This window comes from Agelaius phoeniceus, chromosome 19, assembly GCF_051311805.1.
Source record: "Agelaius phoeniceus isolate bAgePho1 chromosome 19, bAgePho1.hap1, whole genome shotgun sequence".
NCBI lineage: Eukaryota > Metazoa > Chordata > Aves > Passeriformes > Icteridae > Agelaius > Agelaius phoeniceus.
Window position 1 is genome coordinate 1902244 of NC_135283.1, and position 13942 is coordinate 1916185.

Below are 13942 nucleotides of genomic sequence, written 5' to 3' on the forward strand. Positions count from 1 at the left end.
TCGGGACTGGGGCCGGGATGGGGATGGGGATGGGAATCGGGGATGAGAATCGGGGCCGGGATCGGGATCGAGATCGGTAGCGGGATTGGGATCGATAACGGGATGGGGATGGGGATCAGGGCCGGGATGGGGGATAAGGATGGGGATGGGGATCAGGGCCGGGGCCGGGATCGGGAGCGGGATCGGGATTGGGGCCGGGATGGGGATGGGAATCGGGGATGAGAATCGGGGCCGGGAACGGGATCGAGATCAGCAGCGGGATCGGGAATCGGGATCGGGGATGGGGATCGGGGCGGGAATTGGGGATCGGAATGGGGAATCGGGATCGAGGCGGGGATTGGGATCGCGGATCGGGATCGGGGCCGTGGCCCGCCCGCGTCCCGCCCTCTGTCCGTCCCTCTGTCCGTCCCTCTGTCCGTCCCTCTGTCCGTCCCCTCTGTCCCGCCCCGGCCATGGCGGCACGGCTGTGGCGGCTCTGCAACCTCCTCATGGCCGCCTTCTTCGGGCTGGCGGCCGCCGTGCAGGTGAGGCCGGGGCTCCCCTCCCGTCCCCTCCGCTCCCCTCCCGCGGAGCGCGGCCCCGCCCGGCCCGGCGGCTGCGGGGTCTCAGTGCGCGCCTCCCGCTGCAGGTGAACGACCCCGACGCGGGGCTGTGGACGGTGAGTACGGGCCGCCCTTCCCTCCCCTTCCCCTTCGGCACCTCCTGCCCCGAGGTCCCGGCGGCCCCGGCCCCGCTCCGCTAACGCCCGTCCGATCCGGGGCTGCCGGAGGAAACGTCCGGCTCCGAGCTGAGGAGCGGGCAGAGCCGGGAAAGCGATGTCTCTACTGCAGCGACGGCTGGAATCCCACCGTGCTTCCAGGATCTGCCTTGTTTCAGCCCAGATCTGCACCTGCCCCTGCAGAGCATCGCTTGCTGTGCAGAGCACCCCGAGCTGCCCCGCTGTGCCCGTGGCCCTGGGCTCGCCTTGGGTCTCCAGCGGGAGCCTCCGAGGGAACGGGGAGCGAGCCCCGCTCCGGTGCCCGTCCTGCCTCGGGCACTCGGCATCCCCTGGGCTGGGCACTGCGGGCGACAGGGACGGTCTGTGTGTGCGACAGGAGCTGCTGGCCGGGCAGGGGCTGCCCTGCGCTGTGTGAGCCCCTCTGACAGCGGCACCAAAGGGGACAAAACGCCCCAGCGCGGGTGGAGGGTCCGGGGAGGGTCAGGATTGAGGGAAGGGGCTCTGCAGTGCTTGGTCAGACAGCCAGTGTTCTGTAAGCCAGGAGCAGAGGAACAAGGGCTGGCTGTGGCTGATGGCCCGGGATTTTGGGTGGTGATGGTGAAGATGAGCACTAGCAGTGCCAGGGCATGCTGGAGGGTGAGGGACTGGCATCTGCTCTGTGCCTCTGACAAACTGCAAAGGGGAAAAGTGCTGCTGTGGCTGGGCACTTCTGCTTCCTGAGCTTGCTGAGTTTTAATACCCAGTAGATTTATATCATTAACAGGTTGTCTACTTAGTGCCAGCTGCCCTGACACTGCTTGTCAGCATCAACCCTTCAATAACAGGTATGATACTGGTGTGCAAAACACCCTCTGCTCAAATTTTGCCCTCAAAAGGTTGTGGTTTTGCTTTTTGGTTTTTTTTTTTAATTGAGGCAGAGATTAAAATCAGCCTGTGTAGAAACACATCCTACTACCTTCTGAGGGCAAAAAACTGCAGGACTTAATTCTACACAAGCTGGTCATTGCTTTAGGTGGTGGCTGGTCATTGCTTTAGTGCTGTTGGCTGATCATGCTGCAGGTGAGGAGAGGAGCCCAGCAGAAAGCCCAGCTGCTGCGCTGGGCCTGCCTTTGCACCCCAGTTCCAGCTTAAAGCCTTCTGGAGCAGAAGCCTGGGAGCATGCTCTGAACCTGGCTCAATTGCTGACCTTAGCAATTGACTTTGTTTCATTGTAAATCTGTGTTTTTGTTTATCTACCTCGTGCAAAAGCAGCTGAGCTTTGCACGGTCCCATGAAAGTGCTAAAGGTCTTGTTCAGTGCCAGGTATTGCAGCTGCCCCACAGAGCCATGGGCAGGAACATTTTAAGGCTGTGTTTCCAAGGGTGTGTGTTGGGGGAGCTAACAGCAGTTCAGAGGATCATTCAGATTAGATTTGTTTCAAATCTTCAGAACATAGTTAAGATTTTTGCATTTTAATTCAGTGGAAATAATTTAAAATAAGGCAATTTTATGTACACAAAGTGACTGTATCTGTTCTGGATGAATACTTATGCTGAATAAACTAAAATCACACTTAAAAAAGAAAACCTTCAGGAGTGCATGGTATTGTCACAAATTACACCATTGCAGTCTCTTGGCATTCTGGCCACCTTAAGCATATAAAGTGGCAGCATTCCTATGTTCAGAACTCATGAGGCTTGTGGTTTTGAATATTTTTTGAATATTTCATTGGCTGGTCTATTGAATCTGCATGTTAATGTTAAACTCATAGTTAAGGTTTTCCTTATGCCCAGATCTGTGGAAAATAAAGATTATAATAGCAAAACTTCTGTGAAACTTCAGGTTTATGTAAATTCACCAAGGGGTATTTGCCATTCAGGTCTGTGGCAGACCCAGATGGGTTTACTTCATTCTTCATGATAGTGGCTGACAGTCTTTTTGTTTTTTCCCCCAGACAATGGTGTTTGGAGGAGCCTCTGTGACCTTCATTCTGCTGGCTGTGTTGTTGGGACCATTGCCTTGGCTTGCTCTTTGTTTGCTTATGCTCAAGGAAACATTTTCCATGAAGAGGAAGGCATTAAGCAGTGGGTTTTATGTGCCCCTGCCCAAATCCAGCTCACCAGGCCATCTCCTCCTGGTGTCACCTTCCAAAACTTTATTTCCTGGGCTGTTGTAGTGAGAGCTGTTGGTCCAGAGGAATCAGACCAAAGATGCTCCAAACCCGTGACTGCTTGGGCACAGGGGAGGGAACAGTCATTGCCCCCCTGATTGTGGCAGGTAGTTGGATTTATTTGTCTGGCTTTCAGACACCAGGCCACAAGCACAGTGAAGCAGTTTTGTTCTCTTTTCCTGGAGCTGTGGGAGTGGTAATCAATGTTTTAAAAACTCTTGAGGTGATCCCAAATTCACGTTAATCTGGCATGGGCTGCTGAGTCCTCCAAGGTATTGAGGATGAGGGAGAATTTCTCACCTGGACATTCAGGAGTTGTTTAAAAAGTAGGTGCTTGTAAAGTACTGAGGTGAAGCCCTGGCAGCTACTTCTGTACCTAATCACAGTCTGGAAAACTGGGATGTTGCTTTGCTCTGTTTCAATGAGAGAAATGTGCCTGCTTTGCCTGTATTAATTAGAGAAATGTGCTGTGGAATATAAATCCAGCAGTAGAACAAAACGTGGAGGCAGGAATTTCTGCAGCTGTTTAGCTGTCATGTCGATTTGTAGATTTGTGGTGTGAAGCAAAGTTGCTTTTTGTAAATACCTTTATAATTATAATCCTAGTAAAATATATTGAACTTCTCCAAAGGAGCAGCCACTACTGTTTTGGAGGCAAAATTTGTATTGTAGGAACATAAACATCTGTTTGTATTATTTTCTGATCTGTTTTTTGTTTGGCTTTTTAGAGAACTGTTTGGTCTGGTGATTATTACAATATGGATGAGTCTTTGTCGCAGTTCAGCAAAGTAAGTTTTATTTTCTCTTTTTTTAATAATGCATTCCAATGTTCCCATTTAGTGACTAGCTCCTTGAAAACACACAGTTGATTTTGGCAGCTTGTTTTCCTGTTTCATGTCACCCTCTGACCCTTCCAGATGCCCAGGCAGTAGCAGCCTGGAGGATCTTGCACAGATAAAAGCTGGGGCAGGGGGGAATGTAAGGCTACATTAAGCACTTTTTATGGCCCCTGCCATAATAGGGGCATTTTCCCTTTGCTTAAGGTGCTTTATTTAATTCCAGCTAATTTCTGTAGCCTGAGTTGTCTGAAAATTCTTTGTGCCTCTCCAGTAAAAGACTGGTGATAGATCCATAGGAGCCCCATTAAATTGGCCAAAGGCTCTCTGCTCTTTCCAGCTGCAGGCAGATGTGAATGTTCTGTGGTGGCTGTAGCAGTGGCCAAGGACATCCTGGGCTGTCCCAGCCATGGATGAGGGCAGTGCCTGTTCCCTGTGCTGGAATTGCTGAGGCACCTCCAGTCCTGGGGTCAGGTTTGGACACCTCACTTCAAAAAGGCCTTTGAGGGACTGGAAGGGAAGGGAACAGAGTTGGGGAAGGGTCTGGAACACCAGGAGTCACCAAGGGAGCTGGGGTGGCTCAGTCTGCAGAAAAGGAGGCTCAGGGGGGAGCTTTTCAGTCTAAAACTCCCTGACAGGAGGATGCAGCCAGGCTCTGCTCCCAGGGAACAGGGACAGGACCAGAGGAAACAGCCTCAAGCTGTGCCAGGGGAGGTTGAGATTGGATCCTAGGGAAAATTCCTTCACTGAAAGAGAGGTCAGGCATTGGCACAGGCTGCCCAGGGAGGTGGTGGAGTCACCATTCCTTGGAAGTGTTCAAAAAATACCAGTGGATGTGGCACTGCACCATAGGGTTTAGTGGGTGTGGTGGTATGCAGTCAGAGTTGGACCTGATGATCATGGACGTCTTTTCCAGCGTTAAAGATTCAGTGATTTGAAGCAGCTCTGTTGGATTTGTTCTTACAGGAGTCCCCTGGGAGGAGCTCGTTTGGTTGCTGCAGTTGTTGTTGCCCTTTTCCCCTTTGTTTCGTGGCTGTACATTTATGTGAACAAAGACATGCGAGAGTCTTGGCCAACACACTGCAAAACCGTGATTTAATTGGGTGAGGGAAAGTGTGCAGTGACTATGCTGACCTTATTTGCCTTTGCTTTTGGTGCTTAACAAAAGGTGGGTCAGTTTGATAGCACCCAAGAATACCTGGCTGCTTCCAGCAGTGCCAGCTGAGATTTGGTGAAATGTTGAGGAACCCTGTCAAATCTGAGTGGGGAATTTTCCTACAGAAACTGTTCACCTTGCTGCTTCTTACATTTTCCAAGCACCATTGATCTAATGTCTGTTCTGATGGTATATTCAGGATATCACTGTATCCCTGGATCACTCTCCAGTCACCTCATAGTTTGAGAACTATTCTGTAATATAAGGGACAAATAAAGCAAATACTGTTTTAATAAATTACTATTTACAGCCATAGAACTATCAGTAATGTGCCTGGATAATCCATTTCAGACTTTTTGGAAAACTGAGCAGTCTATATTTCTGTCCTGTGCTAAAATCATATGTAGAATATATCTGAAAAAATTATTTTTGCTACTATCTTTAACTGAAAGTCACTGGTTTTACTGAATAATAAACACTATTTTTTATAAGAAAACTCAATGAAAGCCTCCATATCTTTTATTTTCTGGGAGATGCACATTCGAGCCTGTCACCAGCAGATGTGGGCACTGTCCCAACTCTGCTGCTCACCTAATTTTTCTTGGGAAGCAGGACCCACAAGTAGCCCTGCAGCAGCAAGCATGTCCCACTGTTCATCCTGGGGAAGGAAGCACAGGTGGATAAACTGGACTCAGCCAGGACAGCTCCAGGTGTAACACACAACACCTTTATTGAGATGGGTGTCAGAGCTCACTGTCAGCACTGCTGCAGCTGATCCCAGCTGTGCACACACAGCACAGCCTGAGCATCTGCAGCACAGATGGTCTCCTTAGGCTCAGCTTTCTCTCAGGATTACTTCAGCCTCTTAAAGCAGAGTTGGAAGACTGAATTAGGCTACAGGCTGGATATATTCTGCCAGACATCAGATCTTCCTGTAATGTTCACAGAAAATAAATAAATAGAGATGTGGCTGAACAGGTACAACTCTGCATGCTTTAATGCTCAGTGAGAGAACAGCATTAGGGCTTTTTTTGGGCAATATTCGTTATATGGTTTGCATCTTTTCACAGTAGCAATCCAGTCTGAGAGAACAGCATTAGGGCTTTTTTTGAGCAATATTCATTATATGGTTTGCATCTTTTCACAGTAGCAATCCAGTCTGAGAGAACAGCATGAGGGCTTTATTTGGGCAATATTCGTTATATGGTTTGCATCTTTTCACAGTACCAATCCACTCTGAGAGAACAGCATTAGGGCTTTTTTTGAGCAATATTTTTTATATGGTTTGCATCCAGTAAACCATAGCAATACAGTAAATAGTAGCAGTAAATCCAGTCTGGACTGGGTGTTGGAAATCAACACTCTGCCTTCCAGTGTATTAATTTCAATTACTGGCCTTCTCAATTCTCCAAATAGAAGTCAGGTGCTCTCTTACAGAACCATAATTTCTAAAATTCTGTATCCAAGAGAAAAACGCCTGAGCTAAAGCAATAAGGATCAGCCATGCACAGCTTTCTAAAAGCAAACAGCTGAATCTCCTCCATTTTCATCCGAGTCCTTCCTGCAGAAGAACAATCTCTATTTGCCCGGTATTTCAGAAATGCATAACTCTGTCAGGAATCCTGCCCCTTCCCTTCAACACCATTTTATCTTCATAGACATGGACAGTTCCAAAGGCGTTGCTGTCGGGGGGGGTCTCGATGAGCCCCTCCAGGGTGAGGTGATGGACTCCGTGCAGGTCCTGGCAGTAGGCGCCGTCGTGCAGGTGCCCTGCGAGCACACAGACCACACACCTGTGTCTGTGTATCACTGACAGGGCAGCCTCGTAGTTCCAGGCCAGGCAAACCCCATTGGAAGCACAGGGATGGATGGGCACGTGAGCTGCAGTCCAGAGGAAAAGAAATAAAGAGAGTTAAACTGTGATAAATCTGCTTCATTGCTGGGAAGTTCTGCCATCCCAGTGAGTGTGGCATTCTTATTTTCTGAAAAATTCCTTCGCCCAGGATTTTCTCCTGGGAAGCTGAGAAGCCTCAGAGAAAAAGGAAAACAATAATCATCTCATTTGCTTCTCCTGTGTTTTGCTCCTTTGGAATGTTTTTGGATATTCTTTACCAAAGTGGTTGTTTCATTAGTTTCATCTGAATTGTTTTGACTTATTGGCCAATCAGGGCCAAGCTGTGTCAAAACTCTGGAAGGAGTCCTGAGTTTTCATTATTATCTTTTTAGCCTTCTGTAAGTGTCCTTGCTGTATTCTTTAGTATAGTTTAGTTTAGTATTCTTTTATATAAAATAATCAATTAGCCTTCTGAGAACATGGAGTCAGATTCCTTCCTTCCTCCTGCCACAGGGCACCCTGCAAATACAGTAACTGAGTACAGAAAGCTCACCCCCAGAGCGAGGTGTGGTTGCTGTTCTGCTCTTTCAGGGGTTCCATCTGTACCTCACCAGACCAACTGCATGTTTTCTGCAGCTAACATACACAGGCTAGATAACTTTTTTCCCCTTGTATTTCCATGGGAGTTGTGCTGGTTAGGCATTAATTGATATTTGGCAAGGAAGGAAGAAGCCACCCACAGAAATGAGTGAGAGGAGCTGCTGAGAGCTTCCTCTGTACACCCCCCATCAAATACAGGGGTTGGAACCAGATTAGCTTTAAGCACCCTTCCAACACTAACAATTCTGACTGTCTATTTATCCCCCTCCATATCTACATACCCATAACTATAACTTTTTCTTGGTTTTCATCAGAGAACTTGAGGACTTCATCGAACCAGTCCAGCTGGGCTTGGCTAAATCCTCCATTAAATGCTACAAAATGAGGTTCCTTGAGCCCTGCAATGAAGAAGAAGGTTAGGCACAAATGCATACACACCCCCCATGGTTCCTCTATTTGCCTTATGCAAAGCTGCTGATGGTTGGTTTACTCTCAGAACCTTTAGGAATTTTTGCACTTCCTGGGTCAGAACTGCATTCCCCTTGCACAAAGAAGATTATTTGTTAGTGTTTTCGGTAGTTTGGGTCACACTACCCAAACAGCATTTCCGCTGTTGGGTTTCCCCCCGGCATGGGGCAGGGTGGGCACAACTCGTTGCTCTGCACCGGCCGCCTCCCCGGTACTGCGGGGCACAGAGCAGGGCACAGCCCCAGCTGTGGGCTACGGGGGAGCATCTCCTGTGCCCGCACTGACTGCAGGGAATGGGCAGCAACGGGGCACATGCTTGGGAGCCCCTGGCATCCCTCTGTCAGCACCGGCAGCCTCGGACAGCGAAGCTTCGGCCGCCCGCGCCCCTGCCAAGCCGGAGGTACCTTCGGGGCTGTTGAGATCATCGTTGTGGTTCTTCTCCCGCAGCACCCGCAGGGACTCCTGGTAGCGGGGGCTGCCGGGGTCCGTGCCCAGGGTGCTGGCGTCGTAGCTGTCGAGCACGACGAGGCGGAGCCGCGGGGCCGGGCTGCAGTGATACGCGTGGCACTCCCTGTCCGGGGGCCCGTCCGAGCCCCCCGCGGGCCGGCTGTACAGCCCTGTGTGCACCAGCCGCGCCCGGCTGAAGTTGTAGAGCTCGTGGTTGCCCCACGCGTGGTGCACGGGCACCGAGAGCTGCCCCAGCACGTCCAGCACCTGCTGCAAGGCGCTCTCGGCCTCGCCGCGCCGGGCGTTCTGCCCGTCGATGCTATCGCCCAGCTGCAGCACGAAGTTTATCGGCGGGTTCTCGCCGGCCCACTCCCGCACCGCCTCCCGCAGCAAGCGCAGGCTGTGCCGGTAGTAGCGCCGCCGGCAGCCGCCGAAGTCGTGCCCGTCCTCCGCGTCGGCGAACTGGATGTCAGCGATGACCCCGAAGGCGAGGCGCGGCGCAGCCTGCATGGCGGCCTCGGGCGGGCCGGAAGGGGCGGCGCGGCCGCCGGGAACATGGCGGGGGCGGCGGGGCTGTGGCGGCTGCGGGCGGGCGCGGGGCTGTGGCCGCTGCCGGGCCCGGCCGTGCGGGGCTGGGCGGTGCTGCCCGCACCCCGCAGCCGCCCGCTCTCACAGCAGCCGCCGGGCCGCGGGCCGCGGGCGGGCGCGCAGAAGCGGGTGAGTGAGGGAGGGAGGGAAGGAAGGAAGGACGGAGGGAGCGCGGGCCGGGCCGCTCCGTGCCCCGGGTAGTCACCAAACTCTTGTCCCCCGCAGCTCGTGTCGTGGAGGTCGCTGGCGGCCACCGTGGTGCTGGGCGGGGGGCTGCTGGCCGGCATGAAGCTGATGAAGCGGCACAAGGAGGAGAGTGAGTGCGGGGTGCGGGAGGAGCGCCGGGCTGTTGGATTGCGCTGTTTGCCTTTTGTCCATTAAAATCGTGTGGGTAGCTAGGGCGGATTGGACCCGAACAGCCCGTCCAGGCACGGATTCTTACACCGGGCGTGTCGCGTTTCGTATTCAGACGAAGCGTTTGTCGTGTTTAGGTGATGCTGGTTTGGCATTCAGATGTACTTTACCTGCCTGGGCATCGTCACTGTACCGCTTTCCACACGGCCACTTCCTGCCTGGGTTTACGGAAGTGCCGCAGAAAATTTTCAAAAATTAAAAGCGATTCAAGGTTCAGCGTTTTAAAGCTCCTAGACTGGAATAGTTGTGCTTGGCCTGCCTGTGTTTACGGAAGTGCCATAGAAAATTTTCAAGAATTAAAAGTAATTAAAAGTTCAGCGTTTTGAAGTTCCTATTTTTGAATAGTTGTGTTTGGCCGCACGCTGTGCCAGCCTGTGCAGCACAGGCACGGAGCTGGGTGTTGTGGGCTCGCCCATGAGCTTTGCCCTCTCCTGCAGCAACTGCCCACACATTTCCTTTTTATGCATTTACAGTTGAAAACAGGGATATTGCAGCTTTTAGGGTATTGTTCAGTTTTCAATGGATGCTGGTTTCGCTGTTTCACAGCAGGCCAGGGATCTTGTCTTTATTTTTTCCCTTTTTAAACAAAAATGCAGTTGGGTAACAATGAAAGATAATGTTTCAAAGGAATTTAGTGATAGATTTGATTTTGTCCAAAAGGAACGCTTTCTGGAAGGCAGGTGCACATTGGGTGTCTGCATGACAGGCGTTGGTGGATCTTGACATGACCCTGAGCAGTGTCTGACTCAGCTTGCTTGGGAAGCATTGTGCCTTGTGGCCTGGGTGTGTTTGATTCCCACTTGTGTTTTGCAGAACTGGAGAAGGAAAGAAACCGAGGCATTGGGAAGCCACTGCTGGGAGGGCCCTTCTCCCTCGTCAGCCATGAGGGACAGCCCAGGACCAGCAAGGACTACATTGGCCAGTGGGTGCTGATCTACTTTGGCTTCACTCACTGCCCTGACATCTGTCCCGATGAGCTGGAGAAAATGATTGCAGTGGTAGATGAAATTGGTAAGGGAATTCTGGGTCTGGAAGCACAGACGCAGAGAATTGTATCTCATGGCACTTGCTTCCTTCACAAATTACACAAATAAAACTGCACAAAGTGGTCTAGTCACTTGGGGTGGGCTTGGATTGATGTTACATGGCTATGAGCTCTTTTGAAGGAAGATGAGAGATGGTTTTCTAAAATAAATAATAACTGTTAATATCACAGATCGAATTCCATCCTTGCCCAATCTGACCCCACTCTTCATCACCATCGATCCTGAGAGGGACAACGAAGAAGCCATTGCCAGATATGTTAAAGGTATTCCTGCTTTCTTCCTCTGTGCCTCATAGCTTGTAGTGCAGAACACTAAACAAGGAGCCTCTTGAAGGGATTCTTTTCACCAAAATGTGTAAATGTCTTCTTTCTATCTAGAATTTTCTCCGAAGCTGGTGGGATTGACTGGTAGCAAGGCACAGATTGACCAAGTGGCTAAAGCATACCGTGTGTACTACAGCGAAGGGCCCAAGGATGAGGACAACGATTACATAGTGAGTAAAAGCAGCCTTTGCTTACTCAAAGACTGGATAAGAGCAGCATGTACATTTTAAAACCGGCTCTTGGATCTTTACTGAAGTCCCATGTGCAGTGGCATGGGGGCCTTTCAGAACAACAATGCCCTCCTACAAGCTCAGCATCTTGCCAAAGTGTGTTCTAAACAAGCCCAAAAATGCAGACAGTAGCACAGGAACTAGCAAGCCTGGCAATGGTTGAATTTCTTTCTGATCTGTAACATATTTGACTGGCTCTTTTCCTATGTGTTCCAAAGCTGCTGTGATTTCTCATTTCTAATGCAGCTGAATTCAGAGCATGGCTGTATTTCAGTCCTGAGCAATCATGGCTTCCAGAGCCAGAACTCTGTGTCTTTGCTGAGAAAGATGTTGTCACGGTTAGGTGCAGACAGCACTTGCAGCGTTATTTAAATAAATTTGCAATGGAGTTGATTTTGATATAAATGCAATTGGAATATCCGGGATGTGCCTGGGTGAGGCTGCTTCAGTGCACCGGCAGGGGGCGCCGCTGGCCCGCATTTCCCACTGCGGGTCCGGATCCCAATCCCTCATTTCCCTGTATCCCACTGCCGGTTTCAATCCCAAATCCCAATCCCTCATTTCCCTGTATCCCACTGCCGGTCCCGATCCCAAATCCCAATCCCGCATTTCCCTGTCTCCCACTGCCGGTCCCGATCCCAAATCCCAATCCCGCATTTCCCTGTATCCCACTGCCGGTCTGGATCCCAAATCCCAATCCCTCATTTCCCTGTCTCCCACTGCCGGTCCCGATCCCAAATCCCAATCCCTCATTTCCCTGTCTCCCACTGCCGGTCTGGATCCCAAATCCCAATCCCGCATTTCCCTGCCTCTCACTGCCGGTCTGGATCCCAAATCCCAATCCCTCATTTCCCTGTCTCCCACTGCCGGTCCCGATCCCAAATCCCAATCCCTCATTTCCCTGTCTCCCACTGCCGGTTTCAATCCCAAATCCCAATCCCGCATTTCCCTGTATCCCACTGCTGGTCCCGATCCCAAATCCCAATCCCTCATTTCCCTGTCTCCCACTGCCAGTGGGAGTTGGTCTGGATCCCAATCTCAATCCCGCATTTCCTTGTATCCCACTGCTGGTCCCGATCCCAAATCCCAATCCCTGTATCCCACTGCCGTTCCTGATCCCGCATTTCCCTGCATCCCACTGCTGGTTCTTATCCCAAATCCCAGTCCTGCACTTCCCTGTATCCCACTGCCAGTCCCCATCCCAAACTCACATTTCTGTGTATCCCACAGCTGGTTCCGATCCCAAATCCCAATCCTGCATTTCCCTGTAGCCCTGCTCCTGATCCCGCATTTCCCTGTATCCCACTGCCAGTCCCAATCCAATCCTGCATTTCCCTGTATCCCATAGCTGGTCCCGATCCCAAATCCCAATCCTGCATTTCCCTCTAGCCCTGCTCCTGATCCCGCATTTCCCTGTATCCCACTGCCTGTCCCAATCCAATCCTGCATTTCCCTGTATCCCACAGCTGGTCCCGATCCCAAATCCCAATCCTGCATTTCCCTCTAGCCCTGCTCCTGATCCCGCATTTCCCAGTACCCCACTGCCAGTCCCAATCCAATCCTGCATTTCCCTGTATCCCACTGCCGGTCCCAATCCAATCCTGCATTTCCCTGTATCCCACTGCTGGTCCCAATCCAATCCTGCATTTCCCTGTATCCCACTGCCTGCCACGCTCCCGATCCCGCATTTCTCTGTGTTCCCACTGCCTGCCCCGATCCCCGTCCCTGATTTCCCCTCTGAGCTGGTGCCCTGTGCTGTTGTGCTCTCTGACCACGCTGTGCTCTCCTGCAGGTGGATCACACAATAATCATGTACCTCCTCGGCCCTGATGGTGATTTTGTGGATTACTATGGCCAGAATAAGAAGAGTGCTGAGATTTCCTCTTCTATTGCTGCACACATGAGAAAATACAGATCCTAAAACAGGTGGTTCTCAAAGATTGCTGTGAATGTCACCTGTGGGTTTGGCTGTGATTGGACACTGGAGTTAAAGCAGAAGCACACAAGTGTAACATCCCATCAAGCAGCTCTCCTTTCTTCCAAATAAGAAAGACAATCAAGTTTCTGCAAATTCCCATTACCAAAAATCTCTACAGAGCCTTCCCCATGGATATCATTTCCAACAAGATCTTGGGTACAGAATAAAATTTGGGACTTCTCTGAAACAATGCTGGGAGCAAAGGATGGAAAGCACTTTTCACTTGGGAGGAACGTGTGTGTTGCTGGGAAAATATTGCTGGTAAAAAAACCCTGCTGGTCTGGCAAGGACAACAGTGACTGCAGGAGGATGACTTGATGCAAAGCCATTACTGGATGGGGCCATGGCGTTCTCAGAGGAGCTCTGCCCTCTGGTTTCTCTGCACTGTTTTGCCTTCTAGGAGAGGCAGCTGCACTGTTAGAAGCAGGGGAGCCTTAAGAGTGCTTCTTTATCCAGGTTAAGAAGGTGAAGAGCACTGAAAGCACCAGCTGCTTCCACGCATGGGACCAGCCCTGGAACAAGCCTGATCATTTCATCTGAGGGCAGAAATGAAATGTATTTTTCTGGTGGTTTTTCTAGGTGAACACTGTTCACTTATAAGGAAAAGAGAATTGGGATGCAAATAGTTTTTTTCTTCTGGTGCAGATGATGGTGTAGTTGCTCTGCTTGTGCTAGGGGAAGTGGGGAGGGTGAAGGGGGGCTGTGTCCATGCACAGGGCTGGCAGTCAGATACATTTTATGCAGTGCAGCATTTGAAAATAAAGATTGATTTGTATAAGAAATTTATCTTTTTGTTTCCTTAGGTTTGACTAGAATGTCATCAGAACTTTGTATACCGGTCAAACTTCATATTCTTGCTCTGCTTTCCTTTTTTGAAAGCAGTATTTATTTCTAGTCATGCACATCAGGAGCTGAATGTGCTTTTTTAAGCTGAACCTCAGAGAAGGGCCCACAGGAGACGAGGCAGAGCAGTTCTTGGTGTGAGTTCCAGAGGGTCTTGGACTGACACAGGTGTTCCTGCAGGTAGCACTGGGGTTCTCCTGGGTGTGGGGGTTGGAAGAGAGCATTCCCATCCAAGGGAAGGTGCAAAGCCTGTGGAAAATTTCTGCCTTTGCAAAATTGTGAGAACAAGTAAACTTCACCTGTTTCAGAGCA

The 13942-nt window shown here is 50.7% G+C and overlaps 3 protein-coding genes across 3 annotated transcripts; 2 read left to right on the forward strand and 1 right to left on the reverse strand.

The window, feature by feature from the left end:
* Nucleotides 1-403: 403 nt before the first annotated feature.
* On the forward strand, nucleotides 404-5355 carry TMEM220 (transmembrane protein 220). Its single transcript, XM_077188224.1, has 6 exons — nucleotides 404-524; nucleotides 629-658; nucleotides 1482-1542; nucleotides 2652-2781; nucleotides 3596-3655; nucleotides 4670-5355. Exons 1-6 carry the CDS (start codon nucleotides 453-455, stop codon nucleotides 4800-4802), a joined length of 486 nt encoding a protein of 161 aa, XP_077044339.1. The 5' UTR covers nucleotides 404-452; the 3' UTR covers nucleotides 4803-5355.
* Nucleotides 5356-6019: 664 nt separating this feature from the next.
* On the reverse strand, nucleotides 6020-8718 carry ADPRM (ADP-ribose/CDP-alcohol diphosphatase, manganese dependent). The gene is made up of 3 exons (XM_054645041.2): nucleotides 8166-8718; nucleotides 7575-7691; nucleotides 6020-6740 (listed from the first exon to the last, which is right to left on the reverse strand). The coding sequence occupies exons 1-3, from the start codon at nucleotides 8716-8718 to the stop codon at nucleotides 6454-6456; spliced, it is 957 nt and encodes a 318-aa protein (XP_054501016.1). The 3' UTR covers nucleotides 6020-6453.
* A 9-nt stretch (nucleotides 8719-8727) lies between these two features.
* Nucleotides 8728-13569, forward strand: SCO1 (synthesis of cytochrome C oxidase 1). The gene is made up of 6 exons (XM_054645038.2): nucleotides 8728-8925; nucleotides 9022-9112; nucleotides 10024-10221; nucleotides 10427-10519; nucleotides 10634-10749; nucleotides 12602-13569. Exons 1-6 carry the CDS (start codon nucleotides 8764-8766, stop codon nucleotides 12728-12730), a joined length of 789 nt encoding a protein of 262 aa, XP_054501013.2. The 5' UTR covers nucleotides 8728-8763; the 3' UTR covers nucleotides 12731-13569.
* The last annotated feature ends 373 nt before the right edge of the window (nucleotides 13570-13942 follow it).

What these genes read in the sequence shown, in the direction of transcription:
- TMEM220 (XM_077188224.1), top strand. Translation starts at nt 453, where the DNA reads ATGGCGGCACGGCTGTGGCGGCTCTGCAACCTCCTCATGGCCGCCTTC. An exon ending in GGCTGGCGGCCGCCGTGCAG is followed by an intron (nt 525 to 628) that starts GTGAGGCCGGGG and finishes CTCCCGCTGCAG; the next exon opens with GTGAACGACCCCGACGCGGG. An exon ending in CCGACGCGGGGCTGTGGACG is followed by an intron (nt 659 to 1,481) that starts GTGAGTACGGGC and finishes TATCATTAACAG; the next exon opens with GTTGTCTACTTAGTGCCAGC.
- ADPRM (XM_054645041.2), bottom strand. Translation starts at nt 8,718, where the DNA reads ATGCAGGCTGCGCCGCGCCTCGCCTTCGGGGTCATCGCTGACATCCAG. An exon ending in TGATCTCAACAGCCCCGAAG is followed by an intron (nt 7,692 to 8,165) that starts GTACCTCCGGCT and finishes TCTTCATTGCAG; the next exon opens with GGCTCAAGGAACCTCATTTT. An exon ending in AGAAAAAGTTATAGTTATGG is followed by an intron (nt 6,741 to 7,574) that starts GTATGTAGATAT and finishes TCTGGACTGCAG; the next exon opens with CTCACGTGCCCATCCATCCC.
- SCO1 (XM_054645038.2), top strand. Translation starts at nt 8,764, where the DNA reads ATGGCGGGGGCGGCGGGGCTGTGGCGGCTGCGGGCGGGCGCGGGGCTG. An exon ending in GAAGCGGCACAAGGAGGAGA is followed by an intron (nt 9,113 to 10,023) that starts GTGAGTGCGGGG and finishes TGTGTTTTGCAG; the next exon opens with AACTGGAGAAGGAAAGAAAC. An exon ending in ATGAGGACAACGATTACATA is followed by an intron (nt 10,750 to 12,601) that starts GTGAGTAAAAGC and finishes GCTCTCCTGCAG; the next exon opens with GTGGATCACACAATAATCAT.